At 36.5% G+C, this 25,000-nt stretch overlaps 1 protein-coding gene across 1 annotated transcript in view; it reads left to right on the top strand.

Moving 5' to 3' along the window:
• Positions 1-25,000, top strand: part of FOXP2 (forkhead box P2) — a 572,606-nt gene that overhangs the window by 543,503 nt on the left and 4,103 nt on the right. The window contains exons 16-17 of the mRNA XM_014536444.1: positions 439-508; positions 1,286-1,449. Coding sequence (XP_014391930.1) covers positions 439-508; positions 1,286-1,449 — 234 coding nt within the window. The remainder of the gene's footprint in view (positions 1-438; positions 509-1,285; positions 1,450-25,000) is intronic.

Below are 25,000 nucleotides of genomic sequence, written 5' to 3'. Positions count from 1 at the left end.
TTAATCCATTATGTTGTCACTTAATTAACTATGGTAATTTTTATGTTAATTCATAAAGTTCTAGAAATTAACCATTAATTATTTCCTGGTTGCATCAGATTGGTATTTGTATTGTATATCCTATTTTTAAAATGTTATAGGAATGTGGGGTTTGGGGGGGAAATAAAACCTCACGTCGCTAGAAACAGGTCATGCTTCCATTTGCTTGAACACAACAGTCTAAATTTCATTCTTTATATTCCTTGACCAAGTCACTATATAATATATAGAGAATTATATATTTGAACTCTATTACCTCATTTCTTTGGCCTGAGATCCATCCCCTCTGGACTAGCAGTGGGAGCAAACAGGCCAGAACATAGCTTTTTACCTGAGATTATTAACATCCAGTATTTTCTATTTTAACTTAAAAATCATCTTTATATTTTTTTCTTCCAGAAGCCCAACCTTAGTAAAAAATATACCTACCAGTTTAGGCTATGGAGCAGCTCTTAATGCCAGTTTGCAGGTAATAGCATTAAATGCCCCTTTCCATTGTCCTTGTATTAGAATGTTTTGGCTTTTTTTTTCTTTTCTTTTTGGTCATGGCTTTGTTTATAGGCGGGGTTGTGATTGTTCTTAATAGTTGGTTTATCATCTGAGTAAGTTGTAGTACCTAGTACTGTAGAAAGCACTGATTCTAATTCAAGATACTTTTGATGTGAAGAAGCAAGAAGGACACCCTGTGGCAAAATCTGGAATACTCGGTTTTCCTGCAAATGCTAGATTGATAGAAGCTTTTGCAAATGCATGTGGCTATGCATTAATATTTATCCAGGCTGTCATAAATGATTTCACATCATAGTGTTGGGGAACATGGTGCTTGTGGCAAAAACTTTAAAGTTTAATTATAATATATAATTTTTATGCAGAGGCGGCAAATGCCAGGACTTCTTTATTTTGAGTTAAGTTCTGGTCATTTTTAAAAAGCCGAGCAACTGCTTATATTATCTCGGAGTTTCTCGCTACAAGTGAGGATACAGCATTTCATTATGTGGAAGGCTAACACATGAGTAAAAAAGTTTTCTGGGAGAACTATTCCTCCATATTTTCACATCACAGTTCATTTGCTTGATATCTCTGCCACGAGTTGCCCATTAGAAATCTTTGTCCTTCCGTGCGTTTTATTTACATGCTTCTAAAATATCCACACCATGATTCAAACCCATTAAAAGAATGTTTATGTTTTAAAAAATATTTTAAAGAGCATTTCACAAGCCGTTTTCCACCCTCTTCATGCCACTAGGCTGCGTTGGCAGAGAGCAGTTTGCCTTTGCTCAGTAACCCCGGCCTGATCAATAACGCCTCCAGCGGCCTCCTCCAGGCTGTCCACGAGGATCTCAACGGCTCCCTGGACCACATGGACAGCAACGGGAACAGCAGTCCGGGCTGCTCGCCTCAGCCACACATGTAAGTGTGGTTAGCAGTTTCCATAAAAGGAAGAGCTTATATTCATAGGCTCCTAAAATTGAGTATTCTTCTGAAGATTCGAATGATGTATAAGTAAAAAGTACAAGTTTAAGTGGAGTTAAATTGCACCATGTTCATGATGTGAATATGTGTATCCAAATCAAATTTAAGAATCTTTAGAATCTCTCCAATGTCCCATAATTATTGTAGTAACAGTTCCCTACAAATTCTTAATACAACGAACATTCTCCGGGATGTAAAGCAGTGCCTAAGATGACTCTATATCTTATGGATCATTATCACAGTTTGGTTTGCATGGTGCAGTAAGAATATTTATGATGGAGCAAGTTGGCATAATTTTTACTACTATTGCAGGTCTCTAAACCATTTATGAACTGTAGTCAAGATATTGCCCATTTTTATAAACCATAAAATGCAAAGTTTAACTGTTACCCACAGTTTACATAGAAACCAGTAAAGTGTAACTTTTTGCCTGTCATATTAATCAGTGTAATTACATATTCAACTTTAATTACTGGTGCGTCTGTATTGGCAAGGTTTATACGTTATATTTTATGCAAGACTACGATTCCTATTAATATTTAGCAGCTAACTATATCATTAATTACTCTAAAATCTTTCCCCTACCATCCTTTTAATGGAGCTGAGAGAGTAGATGTATTAAAAATTGATGTTTTGTGAATTTCAGAAATGTGTATAACACTCTAAAAATGCCTGGGCTTATTCAATAGGCCAACCATATCAGTTTCTTGTTTATTAAAACGTACAGACTATGGGAGAACCTAGAATTCAGGGGGAAAAAATCAGAATTTGAAATATATATGTATATATGTATATATATGTATATATGTGTGTGTATATATGTATATATACACCTTTCAGTTGTTATATTGAATTATAACTTATGTCTGTATGTACTTCCTAAAGTTAAATGTTATATACTTCCAATTTTAAATTATTGAGGTAAGTTTATTACTTTCTCTCATTTTTATACTTTCTCCACCTATGTTTGAATTAAGTATCTAGTCAAAGATCTGAAAGAGAAATGTGATCTTTATATGTGTCTAGTTTCACAGAATTTTATTTTGTTGACTTTTAAAACATCTTATTCTACTTGACATATTAATGTCTTTCAGATCATGTACCTAATTGCTTTATAGCACTTTTATTCTATCACCTTTTTGAAAAACACACTGTGAACATTAATGTGTTTCATCAGGTTCGAAACCATGACTTTTTCAAAATGGAAAAATTTGTCTTTTGGAAGTGTCTTTAGATGTATTAAATAATACAAAAGCAGTAATAAAACTCGAAGAAGCAAGAACATGAATATATGCTCTTGAGAATAGCAGTACAGTAAAATAAGGAAAGTGAGCAATCAGACAAAAGTTTTCCATTCCTGCTTTATCCTGGAGCCAGGCGGAGGGTAGCTGCATGCCTTTTACTTTCAGTTCTCCTGAGTATGCTAATGTTAAAACAATACAATTTTAAAGAGCAAACAAGAGTTAGAGCCTGTTTTCCCCCATTAAGAAAAGACCTAGTTTAGAGAAATGACATTCATAATAAAAGTATTTAAGCTGTTGATACAACTCCCTGTTGCTAGGATGCAGTAGATAGTTGTTATAGACCATATATAGAGAACATGTAGAGAAGTATTTTTAATGTGATGGTATTAAAATTAAAAATAATGATGCAATAAAGTAGTTTATCAAACATTATCTTTTTAGAACTTAAGATAATATTAGGCTAAATTATGGCATTTTTAGGGTTGTAATATTCCTCATTTGGTAATTACTATTTTAGGTTCTTCATTTTATTAATTTAGCTACAGTTTAATTGTGGAATATGTCAGAAAAGAAAATATTATGTTTAAAATGATATGTAAAAATTGTATATATAATGCCTGATTTCCTGCCACTATGGCTTTATAAAATTAAAATGTTCATTTAACAAACTGTACATTTATGCAATATTTGAATATTTTTATGTATTTTTCTTAGAGAGATAAAAGGAAAGTTTCCCTCAGCTTATTAAAAATTGATTTCAGAAAAGAGAAAAATTAGAGGAAGTCCAAATCTTGTCTTTTTCTAATTTATATAAATTATAATCAAACTTTTAATTATCATGGAAAACATTGAATTACATTCATTTTTTCATCAGTCTCTGCTGTTATTAACTTTTTGTATATAAGATGTCAAATATTGTTGATAGAATTTCATTTCAGTATTTTATATTTTCATCTTTATAGAGTGTTTAGAAACTTTCACTTAAAGAATGTTAGACATTTTATGTACATTATAAGCCAAAGAAAAATATTATCTAATTCTCTCCATCAAAATTTGGCTGCATATAATTGAATGCACTTCCAAGTACTTTGAAAATTAAACAGAAATGGAAGAATTTTTATGAACCATTTAAAAAGCATACTTATGTGTCCTGAAATGAAGTCATGGTACTTGTTGTTGTTTTGGAGGGGATAGTTATGCGGATGCAATTAGAAACTAGACCCAGAAAAGTCTGGTGGGATCAGTATTACAGATGACAGGGGTTCCAATCCCAGATTTAGCATTTAATAGCTGAATAGGATTCATTTTTCCCTCAGTTCTCTCAGCTGAAAATGAGGTTAGCAATAATACCTACCTCTCAGAATACTTGCAAATGAAATGAGTGCCTGAAGCATAATAATTGCTCTGTGTGTCCCTCATAGTGCTGTGTACACATTTACTGGTTCATATTACCTCTTGTAATACCCGATTGTTATTGTAAATGAGACTATAAACAATATTAAAATATTTCCCATTTTAATGGCACTTCATAAGCATGCGGTAAGTTTACTAGACAATCACTTTTCTTTTCCTCCCACATCTTCTTATAATTCATGAAGTAAGGTATATGAAGTTTAAACAATATGAGGCCTGGCTTCATGGTAGGCATCAGCTAGAGTCAGCAGGATAAGAAATTTTTTATATAAAATGGTGTAATCTAAGGTTGTACACAATTAACAATTCAAAAAGAGAGAATAATATCAACCCAGAACAGGGAACTTGTGATATGTGCCTAGAAAACATTGATTATTAGTTTTGAAAGGAATTTAGAGTATTAAAAGTAAAGTAGAATTTAGAATATATGAAGTGGGACTAGACTGTGGAATGTCTTAAATATCAGGCTATGGGTTTTATTTTACCCAGTATGGAGCCTGTGAATGTAATGAACTTGAGCTTCACAGTATCAGAGCTGCGTTTAGGCAAAGTCATCTGACAGTGTACTGAATGAGCTGTGACTGCATGAAGCTCATGTATAGTAGGATATGTTGGAGGTGAGAAAGATGGAAACAGAAGTAATTCTTGTAGTATGTAGTATCTGACTTAAGTACAAGACTGTGCATGAAGAGCAGGAATTGATACCAGAAGCGCTGTAAGGAGAAATACTAGAACAAGACAACCAATGGAATGCTGAGGACAAAGAAGAAAATTGGGAGAGTTTCATAGAAACTTTAAAAGCTCAAAAGAACAAGAATGGACACAGGAGGAGAGGTTCAAGAGGGAAAATGATGAGTTTAGCATTTATTTGCTGAATCCAAGAACTAAATGTCCTTAAGATTCAGGACAAAACAAAACTGAAACTTTTATTTTGATCTTTCCATTCAACTCCAAAATGGCAAAATCCTATATGGTAAAATATAGAAGGATTCCTGAGATTGATGGAGATGTTTTGAAGCTTTAGAAGAGCAGAATAGCTATGGATTAGTGCTTCTTACAAGTTATTTTTGGAAAACAAGAGATACCACATTAGCATCCATATTATTCATCTTGATGCTCCACATTTAAAACTTGCCCTCCACTCCAACTTCTACTCTTGTAGTGCCCCTAACAAAGGCTTTTGCCAAACTAGTACATTTGTTTTGCCTTAACTATTTAGCTTTCTGCTCTTTTCTTTTTGCTTTTCATCTTCTTTCCCTCACCTACATTCCATCTTTCCTTCAGGGCCTAGTCCTATTTTCCCAAGTAAGCTTGCTGTCAGAACCCACACTCTCCTCCTCTTGTGTGAAGGGCTTATTCCTGGTACTAACACAGTGTGTATGAGAGCATGTCTGTGTGTGTGCATGTGTGGGTGATCATTTTGCACATATCCCTAACTTAAGGACAGAGATGATATTTTAGAGAAATTATCTTATATAATAAAAGGATAATATGCAAATTGACCCTAACTGCAGAATGACTGGGAATGACTGGTCACTATGACACACACTGACCACCAGGGGGCAGATGCTCAATGCAGGAGCTGCCCCCTGGTGGTCAGTGTGCTCCCACAGGGGGAGCTCTGCTCAGCCACAAGCCAGGCTGATGGCTGCCAGCACAGTGGTGGTGGGAGCCTCTCCCGCCTCCTCAGCAGTGCTAAGGATGTCTGATTGCAGCTTAGGCCTGCTCCCCGCTGGCAAGTGGACATCCCCGGAGGGCTGCCAGGCTGCCAGAGGGATGGCTGACTGCCAGCTTAGGTCAGATCCCCCGGGGAGTGGGCCTAAGCCAGCAGGTGGACATCCCCCGAGGGGTCCCAGACTGCAAGAGGGCACAGACTGGGCTGAGGGACCCCCCCTGAGTGCACAAATTTTTGTGCACCAGGCCTCTAGTAGTATATAAATGCCTAACACCTCATAGAACACAAAGTAAGCATTCACTAGCCATCTGATAGTGATTAGGAAGAATTAAGTGGGAGGTGACAGTCTAGCTTGAAATGGGTCGACTTCACAAAGAAATATAAGAGTAAAATCCAAGATTGTCTTAGACCTCTGAAGAAGAAAGGAGAACAAGAGATTTTAGGAAGAAGGGATAAGTAAATGCAGTGTTCATCTTTACAAGGGAGCAAAGAGATCTTTCTAAATATTGGTAGAGTACACTTTTTAAATTTTATTTTAATTAGTTGGTATATTTTATAGCTATCCTAATTTATGTGACTAGAAAGAGGCTGGCCCTTTCATCTCATTTATGATTATCCTCCCAGCACTCATTAAATTTTATTTATCTTATTAAAGGTGAATTGAAAAAGAAATAAATATACTGGGATCAGTGCAGTATAAATCAGATGAATGCTAAGTGGATTTTAGCAAGAAGTAGGACAGGTTGAAGCCAGGTGGGATAATATAGATTATAAATAGATTTTTGAAACTTATTTGACCCTTTTTAATCAATATATTTTTAAAATCTTGAGTTTCTACTGCTATTGAAAGAGTTCTAGAGCCATCATGGTCTGAACAAATACTTCCTTAAGAGTCTGAGCTGAGTATCATTACAATTTATAATACTCTTCCCTTATGTACTTCAGTGCCAATACACCTGATTGCCTGACTTTTCAGAGTTCTATAGAATATAGATAAAATTACTTTAGATTTCTATTTTATATTGATGTTTGCCTCATAAAAGGACCACTTAAAGAATTAGGATTGATGATGTGTTCAGGCAGAAATAATTTAAGTGTATTCTCTTTTCCCATGTGTTCGACTTAAATGAATGAAAAGAGAAGAAAGACCTGGAAGGTGAACTCCTACTGGCAGAATCAATCCATTTCCTGTCTCTTTCCAAACCTGAGGCAAAAAGAGAAATTTAATGATGTACCCACCATATTTAGTTCAACTCAGTTGTTTCTTTCTTATTATGCAATTGTTTCTCCCCACTCTCAATAAGCTGGTTCAGGTTTGCCTATTTTTCTTTTGTAAAAATGTTAAACACGATTCCCATTTCTTTTTATTTTCAAATTCTGTTTCTAGAGATCAAAATGAATGTTCTTCCTGAGCTGGTTTTGTATTGAAGGCTTTATACACAAAGCCTTCCCTTGTCATGTTCTTCTCATTTCTGAGGATTAGAGTCTCCTACTGTTGAGTTTTCAGATGAATTCTTGTTTCATGCCTGAATCCTCTTAGCCTCTATAACATTTCAAAGTTACACTTGCTAATATTCTATATTAGTCGGTGATTATTATTTCCCCTCTCTCTCAAGCAAATATTTGAAGCTTGAGAGTTAATGATCTTCTATGTAGATTCAGATGTTAATATGGTTCATATAAGACTAGAAAACACATTTTTTGTGTCCTTAGCAGCCAAAAATGTAGGGTAAGAAAGTCAAAAGGCTCAGGCGTCACATGAAATTAGTAGTGCAGTATTATTTCAAGACTGCAATGGAGATTCATCTTTTTGATTAACATGTTGAACACATGCCCCAGAACTTTCTGTACATCGCATGTCCCAGTCATCTTTCCAGCATCCTCTGCCTCTTGAGAACATCAGTCGTTGTTATCATTCCAATAAGAAACTTCAGTCTCTCCGGGCAATAATACTTTGCAACCAAAGACATCTAAAAGGGACTTTTAGACTCCCACTTTGTAAAACAGTATTGAAAATCTAATATACATTGGGAACTGTCGTGAAACATAATGAAAATATTCAAGTATATAATATTACCTTTCTTCTATTCTCTTTGGCTGCCTTAAAATTTAAATTGCTATTTGTAGGCACATGTACAATTGAAAACCCTACACCTTTGGTTGGTGATATTTTATATTAAATCCCTACAGATCTTAGATCTCACTCTCTGTGGACAAAAGCATTTGAAATTGGCTCTGTATTTCAGAGGAAAGCAGTTGAAAGTGACTGACAACTTGAGCGAGTGGAGTGCTCTCTCTCATTGTCTAAATGCCTATTAAACCTGCACTATTTTTGCTGATATTTGGATCATTAAGATGCATTATGAAGCTCTAAACATAAACACTTATTATGTTTTTGCAGATTTTTCTAATTCACAACGTCACAATTTTTCTATCTCACCTTTTTTTCCTACAATTCTGGGCCTCATAATTTTTGTTCTGACTTAATTCCATTTTTATTTAATCTCTAAACATTTTCATTAACTTTGCTAGTTAGCTTTGAGATATCTTTCCAAAGTGAGTGTAGAGAACTTATGACTATGCGAGCTCTTTATCATCTTATCTTTTTTAGGTGCTACAAGTGTGGCTCCGTAGCTGCGGTTCTTTTTTACATTATCCCAATCCCCATATGTGGCACCTACAACTCATTCTAGTTCCTCTTAATAAAAACGATCCTCCCAGAGCTGCAGTGCCTTCAGCGGAAAAGTGTTATATCCCCACCATGCCAATTGGGGAAATGTGTGGGTTCCTGTAGGGTCTTAAAGGATTTTTCTAGAATGGTACAAATGATATCTGACATCCGTGATCTGAATCCCAACAATTTAGGCAAAGTGGGTCAGAAAACTTTTAGCTGACAGCATTGGAGCTTACTGCTTCTGTTTGCTATATAAGGGGGATACGTTGTTAGAGGTACATCTTCATCTGCACTAACACTAGTTGAGCCTCAGTAATGTTCTTTCCATAGGGGTCAAAGAACCATTGAGTGAATCGTTGAAAAATGAATATTGCTACTCAGTATTAATTTTTCTCTATGTCTAGTACCAGGGGAAATGGAAGGTTTTTTACATACTTATATGATATTTTAACTTTAGCTTTGGGCATATGGCTTGGGAAGTAGATGTGTAATTGTTAAGAAAAGGCATTTTATAACCTAAGATGTTTATTATATAAAGTTGACTATTATTTTAGAATATTACTTAATATAAAGGTAATTTACATAGATGTTATATTTTAATAAATGTTAAAAGCACTGCATTTTGACTACTTTGGTGGAATTTAAAATTGATCAGTCACATAAGTAACACAATATACTTGAATACTTTGGCACCAATAAACACAGTTTAAAACTTTATCTCAGGGTTCCTATCTCTAGCAGCAGTTTCTCTCATTATGACAGAATGAAATAATTTATATAAACAGTAGATGACCAAAAAGTTTAATATAACTAGTGGAAACTTACATTCTTTAATTTGTTCAACATCTTAGTCTTTGAAGACTGGAAATGGAGTAATAGCAAGACACTTAAAAGGCAGGAGTAGCCCTGACCAGTTTGGCTCAGTGGATAGAGTGTCGGCCTGTGGACTGAAGGGTCCCAGGTTCGATTCCGGTCAAGGGCATGTACCTTGGTTGCAGGCACATCCCCAGTGGGTGGTGTGCAGGAGGTGGCTGATTGATGTTTCTCTCTCATCTATGTTTCTAACTCTCTGTCCCTCTCCCTTCCTCTCTGTGAAAAATCAATAACATAAATTTAATAAATAAATAAATAAATAAATAAAAGGCAGGAGTAAAAGTAATCATTGGTCACACAATATTATATTACTATCAAAAAATTTACATATAAGGTCTTTATGTTAATTAGCAGGTCAAAGGCAGACATACCTCAGTAGATTTAGAATGAAAGGTAAATACTATTTTTACTCCCTCTTCCATTCTTATGTTTAGAAGTAACAGAGTTCCCCAGGCTGGTTTGGTCAGTGGTCCAGCGTTGACCCCTGAACAAGGAAGTCACAGTTCGATTTTGATCAGGGCACATACCCGGCTTTCAGGCTTCAACCCCAGTAGGGGGCGTGCAGGAGGCAGCCAATTGATGATTCTCATCATTGATGTTTCTCTCTCTCTCCCTTCCTCCTTCTGAAATCAATAAAAACATATTTTAAAAATTTAAAACTAACAGAGCATAAGTGAGAATAATTTCAGGAGAAAACTGAACATTGAGTCAGTCTTAAGGTTTAACTAGAGGCCCGATGCATGAAATTCATACAAGGTAGACCTTCGCAGCCCTGGCTGCCTCTGCCCTCATGGCTCCGCCCCTCTCCCCCCCCACCCCCCCGCTCACTGGTCATTCCGGAAGGCCATTCTGCTGTCTGATCTAATTAGCATATTAGCTCTTTATTATATAGGATTTGAGCAAAGAAATAGCTCTAGAAGAATGGCCAGTCTCAGAAATTAGACAGACCTAATGATAAGAACCCTGTGTAATCCTGGTGGAGACCATCTCTGTAGAAATACCCAGGAGACAGCTGCACCAAGAACCAGCAGTTTAGGGGCCACATTTCCTCAGGGCAATTTGGCAAAGGGAAATAGACAACTGTCCAGAAACATAGTTGATCCACTTGGGGAAGGGGGGTGGAGGGTAGCCACAACCATAGGGTCTAATCAGAGGACTTTGAGGTCAAGGTCAAATTCTTCAGGGAGTCAGAACCCAAATTATCAAAGAGGGAATTAGAGAGAAGCAGGACATATATTTTGTGCATCCATATACTCATCCTGACATTTTTGACAAGCTTAGTTCAAGAACAAGCAGAAATACAATTTTTGGATGAATGGATCAAAGGGCTTTTGGAGAGCAGCAAAACTGATTAAATGCCCAAGTGTCAAGATATAATTTAGCTTTCTTTTATTTCTCTGGCCAACGGGTTAGTAATATAGAGGTCCTTGTATCCATAGCTAAATGTTTGTTGAAAGTTTGCTGCAAGGCACAAGAATGGTACCAATGGTATCTTAACAGGAAACTGTTTTGATTCTGAGATTAGGCATGATTTGTTTGTACTCATCAATAATCAAATAAGTTACATCTATATTTTTATTACAGCCTTTTGGGTCACAGCTATCACTTTTATAAATCAAATAGAATGGGAAGCCCAGCTGATATTGCTCAGTGATTGAGCATTGACCAATGAACCAGGAGGTCAAGGTTCCATTCCTGGTCAGGGCACATGCCTGGATTGCAGGCTTGGTCCCCAATAGGGGGTGTACAGTAGGCAGCCGATCAATGATTCTCTCTCATCATCGATGTTTCTATCTCTCTCTCCCTCTCCCTTCCTCTCTGAAATTAATAAAAATACATATTTTTTTTAAAAAAAGAATGGGAAATCGGAAATAATTTTATGTTTTTAAATTAGCACCGCTGCAAAGTTATCTGAAATCATTTGTAAGTGAGCCTTCAAATCTTGTACAATTCAGTTTCTTTAAAGAATGTTGTATAAATGTGAATAACTATCAAATGCTGAAGGTGGGGGAAGAAATCTTAGATGAATTTCTATATTTTATATATCTATTGGTGGCAAAAAATGGCACCAATTGGACCTCAGTTCAGCGGCCTTGGTACTTCAGTTCTGGATAAGAAAGAATTCAGAGCCAAGATTCAAACTATAAGACAAAGTTTATTTAGAAAGCCACAGAGGTAGAATAATTGAGCTGTGGAAGAAGTGAGCTAGCTGAGCTGTGTGAGCTCAGGGAGAAAGTGACAGAGGCAAAAGAAGTACCCGTGCAGCTGAACAGAAAGAGAGAGGCAAGGAAATGCGCCTGGGGAGTGGGGCGAGGATTGATGCTGGTGTGCTCCATAGGGAGAGCCAGCCTGGGGCCTCCGTCTTTAGGGCTTTTAAAAGTAGGGGTTTGAGCCCTGGCCGGTTTGGCTGAGTGGATAGAGCGTCGGCCTGCAGACTGAAGGGTCCCAGGTTCGATTCCGGTCAAGGGCATGTACCTTGGTTGTGGGCACATCCCCAGTAGGGGGTGTGCAGGAGGCAGCTGATCGATGTTTCTCTCCCATCGATGTTTCTAACTCTCTATATCTCTCCCTTCCTCTCTGTAAAAAATCAATAATATAGATATAGATATAGATATAGATATAGATATAGATATAGATATAGATATAGATATAGATATAGATATAGATATAGATATAGATATAGATATAGATATAGATATAGATATAGATATAGATATAGATATAGATATAGATATAGATATAGATATAGATATAGATATAGATATAGATATAAAAGTAAGGGTTTGAGGGAGGTTCTAAGGAAGGATCTCAAGAGAATAGTCATGACCTTTCCAGGTGAGTCCTTCGAGGGTCTTGGTGTCTACTGATTGGGTCGGTACCAGGGCAGGGAGGCATCAGTCAGTGCAGCTGATCCTGAGCCATGGCTCAGGCTTCCCTTGTCTGGTTTTGCTGCTTTTCTGAACCTGGAGCTGAAACACAACTGAGGCCTGGATGTTATCCCCAGGGGTTAATGCCTAAGGGAGGGGTGCAAGCGCCTTGCATGGGAGTCTCCTGAGACCACTCTTCAGCCTCTTGTTCCTCCTCCAAGGGGATCTACTGCATGACTAGCAACAGGCCAGGGAGGAAAGGTCAGGGCAGAGTCCACACCGAAAGACAAGCAATATTAAAGGTCAGGGGGTTCAAAGGGCATGACCAGAGATAGCTGGGGGAGGAAAGGTTACCCTGGGGGTGAGGTCCTTGTTTTCCCCGTGTTGCCAGTTGCTAGGCACTGGAGCTTTCTGCCCTAGGGACTTTCTCTACCTGGCCCATCTTCCTTGCTCTAATCATATCTGTCTAACTGACTACCACACATTCACTTTATAAAATCGTTTCTTTAACCTTAATCTACCTTTTTGTCATGTTTCTTAAACTTTATATTATCTTTAAGTGGAACTTTGTAACTCAAGCTTAAAGTCAAATCTGTTAGGATATAAGATAGAATTGTGTGCCACATCCTTAATATTGGCAATATATCTTAGAAGAGAACATTTTATTATAATTATCTGAAAATAATATTCCATTGCAATCAAACACTGACTGAATATTTAAAGAGAATTGAATAAGGGAGTAAAGAGATTTATTAAGTATATTAGGATTAAGGTTGTATGCTGATTTTAAGAAGCAAAATTGAAATTTATTTGACTGTTTATCCTTAGCCAGAGTGAAAAGGATGGAAAATTTAGTAGGACATTTTCTAATTATATTCGGAAGAAAGCAAATTATACAGGTATATATGGAATTGAGATATCATTTGTTCACTCCAATTTTTCTATCCCCTTTTAAAAATGGTGGCATATTTCTGGGAGGAGAAATATTTACCTTTTCATCAAGAGATAAGCACAATTTTTATCTGTTGAACTGGAATGGTGTTTCTGATTACTGTCCTAATGGCAGCTATATACAAACTATTGCAAATCAAAATGAAGATCAATTCACTCAACACTAGAATTATTGTGGTAAATGTTATTTTAATTTACAAAAGTGAAAATAATCTTAAAAAAATAATAAATTGGAAAGTCATTGAACCATACAAGTAAGATCTGTTTTATAATTTCTTAATTGATATTTTAATTCTAGTTATTTTTAAATATATGGCCTTCTTATTCATTTCTGTAAGAGAATTAAATATTTCTCTAATGTGTGATTAAATTTAAAATATAAAATCTAGAATTTAGTGTAAGAAATCAGGATTTTTTTTAAAAAAGAATAAACATCTTAAGTAAAATTAAGTAAATAATTTATTTAGCCTAAGATTAAGTCACTTTAAAAAGTACCAACAAAATGTTTTCTTTTAAAAGTAACCTTTTCCATTTATAACTGTAGTTTCATGTCTTAGCTTATTTCTGTGATATGTTAAACTAAAATATCCCTTCAAAATTAAAAATGTTTAAACATAAATTGTTTCTCATTTCAACATGCCTTTATAAAAATGAACATAACAAAACTGGCAATTTTTATAAATCTACCAATAAATTACAAGTATAATTATATCATTTTGTGTTTAAATACTAGAAGGAGAGCAGGGTGGTTAGAGAGCAACCAAAGGAGTTGTATGCATGCATATTAGTGTAACCAATGGACACAGACACTGGGGCGGTGGGGGCTGGGCTTGGGGGCGGGAAAAAGGGAAAAAGGAGACATATGTAAAACTTGAGACAATACATAAATTTTTTAAAATGTATGCAAATGTAAATGAAATTGATAAAGTGCTAATCAGATACTTTGATTTTTAAATGCTTCCATACTAGTTACCATTATTTATTCAACAACTCTGTGGCAAGTACTACCATAAATAGATACTGTAGAGAGTTAAAAGAAAAACTCATCTGAGTAGTTCCTTTTAATTAGAAAAATTTGATGCTATTTTGTGAAATAGTCAAAACGTATGGAAATCAATGGACAGCATTAGCCTATAGCAATACTCAGTGTATTCTCATATTTTTAACTGTCATTGACCAACAAGTAGGACATAACAAATAAGAGATAAAGATGAATTCATATGATTTTAAACATTTTCTTTTAGAGTTAACCAATATACTCCATGTAAGTTAAAGGTATTGAAACTACAATTAGTAGAAGTAAGGATCAAGAAACTTTAAAACCAAGGACTTGCACAAATCTGTAATGAGTGGGAAGTAGATACATGGTTTTTCAATAGATTTAATATGTTCCTAAAAGTACTGTATGTATAAGTTCATTTACTGGATAAAGATTGTTATATTGGGTCAAATAAAATTCGTTTCCATAGTAAAATTGAAGCATCAGCACCTCCTGCAGTTTCTGAGGACAGGATTTTTAGTATTATCCAATGAGTAATGTGATATCCTTCAAGTGTGCTAGTGCAGGGAAAAGGTGAAAAAATGTTCTATCAAATTCTTTAAAAGATATCTTTATAAAAGGATGTTTATTACTCTTTTCCAGTGGCACACTATGTTAAATGTATTCAATTTTCTCAAATAACTAGGGTTATCTGAAGACAAGGTATAAAGGCTCTCCTATAATGAGTAACCACATAAAAACAATTTTAATCTAGTCTTACATTTAGTCTTGACTTGTCAATATTTGTTTAAATTGACTTTACATTGCCTAAAGTTGACCATATTATAGTTATGAACCATTAATTATAAGCTTTTCCTTATAGCACTTGTTGATATTTATCGTAACATTTAAGACACAATTTTTATCATTAGTTTCATGGTATTACGCAATATTGTATTTCTGGATAGCCAATAAAATTTCCATTGTGCCACTGAGTTTCTAATAAGTGATGACACTATATAAATAAATTATTACATTTGATGACATCTAAGTAAGAAACACTGCTGTGACTTTATAGTTTAATGTCTATTGACTTAAATTATTTTTTAACATCTCAGATTAAGAGAACTTTATCCCTAGTGTTTCTTATTCTAAAGAAAAATAGTATTAGTATGAAGACAATTGGCATTCCTCTAGAAAATATACTGTGTGACCACAATCTAAAAAAGATAAACTTGCCCATTATAATTTGACTCTTTGCTTTAGGATGTAGGCAGGCATTAAGATTTCTTCTGCCTTGGGTGATCTGGGTACTTATAAATTTCACGAGTGAAGATGCAACACAGTTGTTTTTTAGTCAACAAATCAGTTTATTAATGCAGCTAGTCCTCTGTTTGTGTTGTGCTTCATGCTATTGCTGAAGATGGGCTGTAAGACTAAAAGATTAAACTACAGTATAAACATCAACTACTACTCTGCATTTCCTCCTAGTAAAGGCTTGGCAGATAGAATGGAGTAGAGATGAGTTCCATTCATTTAAGTTAAATAAACATTTTTTGAGCACCTACTATGTGCAACATACTCTGCTGGAAAATTGTAGATAATCTGTATCTACAAAGAGGTGTAAGTATAATAAAGGGATGGGTAGGTATGTAAGTAGAGACACCAAGTAAAGGAATGAAGAGGTTTGTAACCAAATTGTGAATTCAGAGACTTAAGTATGCACATGAACAACAGGAATCAGAAAAGTGTTTATGGAGGATGTACCTGTGAGTTGGGATTCACAAGAAATAGACTTTTAGGTTGAACTTTATGAAATTATTGACATTTAACTGTTTTTGCTTGCAAAATAGCAACCATATTTTTTCAATTTAAGATTAAGCAGAGGTAAGTAATGAGTATACATTTTAAAAATTCACCAATCATTTGGGTATTATGAGCAAGACCCTCAAGGGCTTATATCCTACTTTTAAAATGGCTTACCTCTTTTCTTTTTTGTTAATCAAATCTACTGGAAATGCAAGCTTTTTTCCACTGTATTTAATTTTAATATATGTTTTTCTTTAAAATGACATAAACTGAAAATTAAAAATAAATTTTTCAGAGACCAAGTCTTTATGCAGCCGTGGCTACTGCAATACAAGCATATTAATCACAATGAGGACTATAGATAGATTTATTTTAATATCTTTCCATCTTTCACTTTCTAATACCCAAATGTTTTATATTTGCTTCCCCTCCTCATTGAGCAATTAAAACAACAAATATAAAGATTTATCAAAATTGCATATATTATGAAAAGTCATTATCTATTTTAATTTGTATAATGTTTAAGTATGTTTTTATTGATTTTAAAGAGAGGAAGGAAAAGGAATAGAGAGACCGAAACATAGATGAGAGAGAAACAATGATTGGCTGCCTCCTGTGCACCCCCTACCCTGCGCATGGACCCTGACTGGGAATCGAACTGATGACCTCATGATTCATGGGTCAGTGCTCAACCACTGAGCCACACTAGCCAAGGCCAGAATGCACTTTTCCTCAACTCTGCATAATGAACATTTTCATATATTTCAAAACCTACCCGAAGTGACAACCCCCTCCTTCATAGAGCAGTGACTAATGATGTTGCCAGAATTTATCTCACTTCTTTCATTGCACTTTGTCTACTGTGGTATGGGTCACATTCTGCCTTGTGTACAGTATTTGTCTTTCTCTATTAAACCGAAAAACTCTATGAAAACAGGAACCTATTTCCACATCAGATCCTAGCTTAGTGGTTTGTACATAATGTCTATTGAACTGATTTGATTTCACTTCTGATTTTGTTCATAATTAAAATTTTATCCTTCTAGAAGTTCTTTGATTTAAGTCGCTGACTTTGTATCTTGATTTCAGAAAATAGCAACAGACTTTACATCCCTCCATCACTAAATACTTTCTATCCAATTATCTAAAGAAGTCCCAAATAGCTGTCTAATTCTCCCAGGTGTAAATTACATCAAATTAGGAGGTGGCTATGCTGTCTTTAAGCAGGAAATATAAATTACTGCTTTTCCGTAGTAAATAATAAGTAGTGGATTAAAAGGAATAGTTGAATTATAAATCTTTAGTTTCAAGGGCAGAAAAATTGTTATACTGTTTGAAATAAATGTCTCGATTCTAATTTGAAAGCCTATCCATTATTTGCCAAATGGATAATTTGCTTTAAAATTAAAGATGAAGTTATTTCCACACCCACTTAAAGGACTATGACATATTTTATCAGGTTTAGAAGAACTATTAACGTGACTATTAAGGGAAACATGTTTACCTTTTATATGTGCCCTTCTGTGCCAATGTGTACTCTTCTGAAATAATACAGTTGCCTGGTATGTATTAGGTGCTCAATAAATAAATGAATGGCTGGGGAGATTGTCCAATCCAAACTTCATAGACTCCTGCCATAAGATACATTAAAACTAAGCCTACTGATTATCCTTTATTCAAGATCTCACAAATGAGACAATAAAAAAAAAATCAGTGACTCCACTAGTTTTCTTTTTCTTCCTTGCTCATATTAAAAACAAACAAGCCTAGTAAGTCCTCAATGTTTCAAATGTTATCTGTTTTGCTCCTATAAACAATTGATTCTATTTTTTAAAGTAATTTCTACTTTACTTATTATGAGGGGACTGCAGTTTAATCTGTAAAATGCCTTAAATCGTTCACATGAGTGGGGGGAAATGGCATGATGAACACTTGAACCATCCAGCATAGATGTTCTTCAAACCCAGAAAGAGTTTTATCGTCTGCGTAGTCAACAATTTATGTTTTGTCCATCAAAATTTGTTCTTACTTTACTGTCTTTAATGATATACATTGGGATCCTTCTTAGAGGCAAATAATAAATAATCTCTACCTGCTATTAACTCTTCTGTTGTTACTTAATTGCTACTTTTCTTAGTATACTTCTGGCTGGCAATCATGTAGCTATTCAAGTACATACTGTTGTCATGCTGGACTGCAGGTTCTTTGATAGATGTTTAAACGCTCCTACCGTGCCTTATATATAGAAGGTACACAGTAAACTTTAAATTAATTATTGGCAAGAGAAGATAATGGTATTAAGTTACTGGCTTTTTCTGTCAAGTGAGATTGATGCTCTTTATGTCATTTACAGATACAAGGGACTTTACTCAATCCATACTATAAAGGAATGTTTGGCAGAAGAATGTATTATCTATCAGGCTTACATGCATACTAGAGGCCTGGTGCACAACATTCGTGCACTGGAGGCGGGTGGAGGGGGGGGCGTCCCTCAGCTTGGCCTGCACCCTTTCACAGTCCAGGAGCCCTCAATGGCTTAGGCCCGTTCTCTGAGCGGGCCTAAGCCATCAGTCGGACATCCTTAGTGCTGCCGCGAAAGTGGGCCGCTGTGCTCACCAGCCATCAGCCTGGCTTGTGGCTGAGCAGTGCTCCCGCTGTGGGAACACACTGACCACCAGGGGGCAGCTCTTGCTCTGAACGTCTGCCCCCTGGTGGTCAGTGTGCATCATAGCGGCTGGTCATTCTGCTGTTCAGTCAATTTGCATATTATGCATATTACCCTTTTATTATATAGGATTGCTATGTCTTTTAAAATTTCCATTTTTTTAGTCTACTTTGATTTAATCTATTTAAGTTTTCTCCAACATAAAATATATTATTTGACTGCATAAGCTTAATGTGTATAACAGATATGATATAGGCCTGGGCCATTCCATGCATGTATGTTAATGATTTTAATGACAAGGTAATGATGAGGTCTGGGACTGATGGGTGAGGAAAGTACGTGTAGGGACTCTTTACAGAGCATTTCGATGATGGCCATTCTACTTTGAAATGTACTTTGTTGATTCAAAAGTGATCTGAGACATGACCTGGGCTTTTGTCTTAGTGTTTTTATTTTCAATAAATAATTCTTTGGGATAATTATGGTATTATAAGGAGTACATATATGTTTGTTTTATGATTTTCCTATTATAGTAATAAAAATCTCTTTTTGCGAGAAGGGCTAAAATATTTTTAGAGCTAGTTAAACTCATACAATATTTAAAACTTAATTCATGTATTTATACCATACCTTCTTCCATAAAGGATTTAGGGTTGTGATTACATCATGACTGTCTCTACCATTTATTGATCACTTATGACCCAGAGACTGTTCCAAGTAGTTTGCCTATGTAAGTAATCATTTAATCCTCATAACGACTGTTTAAAGTAGGCCCTTTATTATTCCTGCTTTTAGAGTAAAGAAAGAGTGACAGAGACCTTAAGTAACTTCCCTCAGGCCATATAGCTAAGAGTAAAGGAGCCAGGACTCAAAACCAAGCATTTTATCCTCAAAGCCTGCTATATTCTTAAACAATGTATTGCCACTTAACTGTGTGACTGAAGTGTATGAATAAGGTGTCTAAACTCTTCAGTATTATTTACACTAGACTTACAAGTTAATAAAAATATTAAATACGTAAACTTTATTGTATTAAATCACACCCAGGTAATTAAAGTCTTTATATTATTCTACTAGAAAAGAGGATACATAGGAAGAACTGGTGAGCACTCAGTAGAGAGGGAGTTTCTTTAAAGGCATTTCTTTCTTGTATTTAAATTGTCAGAGAGTTTTCTTTGGTGAAGGGGAGCATTTTTCCTCGAAGAAAATCTAATTATCCTTGTAACACACGGTACCTTGAAGAATTTGGAAAAATGAACACTGTAGAGATAGCCACTTTTTTTCCTGGAAATAAATTAGATGACCTTCATATTCCGTAATGGGGACAAGGAGGGAAAGACACTGCTAATGACCACAGAAGAGACTAATTTCTCATTCATCCTGCAACTCACCAAAGGCATGTTTTCTTTGTGTGCCGTTTCTTTTGAGTTGGTGCACAACGGGGAAAGGGAAAGCATGGAGCCCTGTGAGATTCAAAAAGGAGAAACCTAATGTACATAGAGATAATCATGGTAGAATTTTATTTTTATTGAAAAGACTTTCACTTATTTATAGGCATGGGTAGTTGGGATGCTTAAACTTCTCTTCCTACTTTTTCTTTCTTTCTTAAACATCGTTTTGATGTCAATCAGATGTTGAAACCTGAGCATTAATAATTATTGGCTTTGGTCTTAGCTTATTTTAGTAAAGAAATTTTATTTACACCTGTCCCAGGTCTGATACCTTGTTCACAAACTAATCTGATGGAAAGGATCCCAAGAATACTTCATTCCAGAGGGAATTTTTTTTTAGAATTACTGCAAATGAAATTATGACTTGATTGCACATCATTTATTCAGTCAACATGTACTTACTAGGTGCTTGCTATGTGTATAGCTCTCCTAATCTGTGACGTTCATAGTCTAGTTGGCAAGAAATATCCAGCCACCACTAGAAAGTTCAGTACAATACTCGTGATTAAGGGAACACAGGATAGCAGGAATAACAAGGTTCCAAAAAACAGTGTACTTATCATACCACTTGGAAAGTCACTCATTTTCTTATCTATAGAATAGGAACATTGAATGAAATTATGTTTGATACAGTGTTAGATTCAAAGATTTCAAAGTATTGAGTATCAGAATGATCAAGAAAAAATGCTTTTGGTGTGTCAAAGTAGATCAGTGCAAGCTGGACAGGCCAAACAAACCCCCCTCTAGAAGTAGATAAGATATAAGTTGGTCTGGCTCTTAAATGGCAGACAGGGTATGCATAGATGGTACAAAGACCAGAAGGGAATTCCACGTTCTGTGAACACACAGCGGGTTGAAGAGGGAAGCACAGACTAAGTCAGCATAAAATATCTTGGAATAGGAGCTGAACATGATGTTTTAAGGATGATATTTTGAGTCTGGAATTTAAGTTACTCAGAAATACTGTTATACATGGGTAGTTTGAGTTCTAGCTATTAAGAATGGCTGAAGGGTTAAGGTTTTAACTTAATCCTGTATCATCCCCTGTGTCTCACTTCAGACAGATTTTTTTTTTGCAAGGCAGTGAAATAATGAAATAAATAAATTTTGTGCATATTGAAATTCTCTGAGAATGCACCTGAACATACTTTATAGATATCCTTTTAAAAAATTATCTCTGTGTATTTTAAAAATAAATTGTTTGTTATTCCTCTTATCCACCTTGAGACTTTCCCACAGGATATTTATGCAAATAAAATGCAGACAAGAAAGGTAAACACAAATGAATCAGATACTCATAATCTGGCAGTGCTCCAGCTGAAGGGACAATGGAAGTGAACAGGGGATTAGAAACTGAGTCAGAGTAGGGAGACCTCCTAGGTTTTCTCAGTGCCCTGAGAACATGAAGACAACCAACTACGTGAGAGGTCAAATCTAAATCATAAGATGCCCAAACTAATGACAATTGGTTGGAGTGCAATCCCATAAAACAGTGGCAAATATCTGTGTGTATCTTGCCACCTTCTTAATATCTGTTTTAAAATATTCAGCCGTTTAACCTTGAAAGTTTTGATTATTCACGGGTCATGTATGAGACCTAATTAGGAAAAAGGTGCTGTTATATTAACCTTAAGAGTTTATTCTAATTATTTTCATAACTTAGAGTTTTCCATTCTCTCAAATGTTCTGAGTCCCAGATTGAACCTGGAAAACCTAAAATTATAAAATTCAACTCATAATGATGATTAAATCAAAGTGTCATTTTTAAAAATAAAGAGTCATTAAGTGAATATGAACTTTCACAAGTAACCATATTAGAAGATTTGATTTTCTATATATTAGAGAGTGCTTTGGGAAAATTAACATTAAACATTTAACAAATGTTTAAAATTCTGGACATGTCTACATGATACCATAATAACCAGTTAGTTCATCAGTCATTTTACTGAAACTGTTGGCTACTTCAGTGAAGCATTTAGTCAAAGTAGTTGAATTCAGTTGGTAGATATTTTAGTCAAAATAATTTCTTTTGTCTTTTAAAATGATCCTCAAAAACAGTTTTTATGATTTCAGGCTTTTACTATTCTGAAATCATCTGTGTACATACACACACGCACGCACACACACACAGGAGAGAGATAGAAACATCAAGGATGAGAGAGAATCATTTATAGGCTGCCTCCTGCACACGCGCACACACACGCACGCACACACACACACACACAGACACCACCTGACCCCCTGCCTACTACTGTGGTATGTATTTTCCTAATTGCACCTTTCGAGTTTTCTAATTGACTGTGTAATCTTTAATTAGTTTATTCATCATGTAAAATAGTATCTACAAATTAGTCATATTCATATACTAGATGTTTTACTTTTTAAATTTATAAACTATTCTTTAATCAATAACAGTTTTTTTGGGGGGGGACTACAATTTTATTTAGTAACTGGAGGCCTGGTGCATGAATTCATACATGGGTGGGGTACAGCTGGCCTGCCCCGATGGGGGGGTGCAATCAGGGGTGGAGCTGGCCAAAGGGAGGGGCTGTGGGTGGTTGGCCAGCGGGCCCTACCCCCTGGCTGAACTCCCAGTTGAACTCCTAGTTGAACTCCCGGTCAAGGGGACAATTTACATATTAGCCTTTTATTATATAGGATTTCTCTTGCAGGACAATAAATAGTTTCTTGGAAATTAAAAACAACAGTGGTTTTCCTTACAATAATAGTACAGTGCTGTGAATTTAATGCAACTTTTTATACATGTAAAATTTAAGCACAATAAATTCTGTTTCATTAAATATCAATGACAAACCCTCTTCTTGAGTTTCTATTTGTATTGACTACAATAGAATTTCATGACTGACCCCACTGAGTGCAGGAATCCATAATAATTAAAGTGTAATATGCTAATTAGACCGGACAGCTGAACAATCTCCCAGACGTCATTCTGGATGAAGCTGTGGCAGCAGGGACCTAGGCAGAGGCAGTTAGGGGTGATCAGGCAGGCAGGCAGGCAGTTAGGGGTGATCAGACAGGCAGGTGAGTGGTTAGGGTTAATCAGGCAGGCAGGCAAGCAGTTAGGGGCATCAGGCAGGCAGGTGAGTGGTTAGGGGTGATAAGGCAGGCAGGAAGATAAGTGTAGGCTAGGATCCAGCAGTCCTGGATTGTGAGAGGGATGTCCGACTGCCGGTTTAGGCCCAATCCCTCAGCTGTGGGATCGGGCCTAAACCAGCAGTCGGACAGCCCCCAAGGGGTCCTGAATTTCGAGAGGGTGCAGGCCAGGCTGAGGGACCCCCTTCCATGCACAAATTTCATGCACTGGGCCTCTAGTGATCTTATAAAGGCCACTTCCCATAGTCTCCAACCTTTGGGAGTAACTTATACTTAGAACTGAGAGCTTAGAGTTGATCATAGCTTGATATAGTGGAGACATTGGGGAAATTTCAGAATTCTTTGCCCATGCATACAAAATATGAGAATAGTTATAGGACCATCACCTTGAATTGGCTTTCTGAACAGTCTTTCTGCTATTTTTTTTATAAACCCGAGTACTTCTCTGGAGGTAGTTAGACATGATCAGAACAAGGATGATGGGCCAGGTACAGGAAGTCACCAGGGTGGAAAGCTCTGGGTGCCTAGTGACTGGCAAAACTGGGAAAATAGGGATCTTGCCCCCAGAGTAACCTTTCCTCCCTTAGCATATCATTGCTCAAGGAGTTTAGACCCCCTGCCCTTTCATATCGCTGATCATATGGTTTGGACTCTCCTCTGACCTTTTCCTCTCTGATGTTGCTGGACATGCAATAGACCCCCTTAGAGGAGGAACAAGAGGCTAAAGAATGGCCTCATGTGACTCCCATGTAGGCCTTGGCATGACCATTCCCGTAAGTATTAACCCCAAGGGATAACATCTAGGCCTCAGTTGTGTTTCAGTGCTAGGCCCAGAAAAGCAGCAAAACCAGGCAAGCGATGCCATGGCTGACCTCAGGACCAGCTGCATTGACTAATGACCTGCTGCCCTGGTGCCAGCCAGTCAGTGTCCTGCCAGTGCAAATCATGTTCTTTTACGGAGTCTCAAGGAAAGCATTTCAAGAGAGCCATGCTTGGGAGGCTGTGGAGTGATAAGATTCATTTGGGTGGAAATAGCAGGCTGTCCCCAGGTTCCCAATGTCTCATCTCTGGCCATCCTGCTGTGGAAAACTCCAATCTTGTATTCATAGGGCCAGATACAGGACCACTGTCCGCAGATTCTGTGCCATATTACAGCCTAGTCCTTTAGAGCCTGCGAGGTCTGCTGCAGGCCCAGGCAGCTGCTAGACCAGGGGTGGGCAAACTTTTTGACTCAAGGGCCACAATGGGTTCTTAAACTGGACCGGAGGGCCGGAACAAAAGCATGGATGGAGTGTTTGTGGAACTAATATAAATTCAAAGTAAACATCATTACATAAAAGGGTACGGTCTTTTTTTTTTTTTAGTTTTATTCATTTCAAATGGGCCGGATCCGGCCCACGGGCCGTAGTTTGCCCACGGCTGTGCTAGACCCATATGGCTGCTATGAAATGTATGAAATGCATGAGTGTCTGGGGTGAGCACATGTTGCTGAGTGAGAGAGAGAGAGAGAGAGAGAGAGAGAGAGAATGTCTTTGTTGAGCAGGTTTGGGAAGGACCAAGGACTTCTTCAAACTAACCAATCAACTTCCCAAGCTTTCATGGGCTTTTGATGGGTCCAAGCCCTAACCAACCCATTGTTTACATTTCCCAGGGTTGTGTCTCTTAGCCAATCCAATCCCTTCCCCAGGCTAGACTGACTGGCCTCTGTGGTTGCCATCTTGGTTTCTGCTGTGCATGTGCTCACCTGCCCCCACAGTCCGGGCGAGTGGACCA

This window comes from Myotis brandtii, unplaced genomic scaffold (genome assembly GCF_000412655.1).
Source record: "Myotis brandtii unplaced genomic scaffold, ASM41265v1 scaffold162, whole genome shotgun sequence".
In the NCBI taxonomy this organism is placed as follows: Eukaryota; Metazoa; Chordata; class Mammalia; order Chiroptera; family Vespertilionidae; genus Myotis; species Myotis brandtii.
This window is presented reverse-complemented; position numbering and strand designations above follow the sequence as displayed.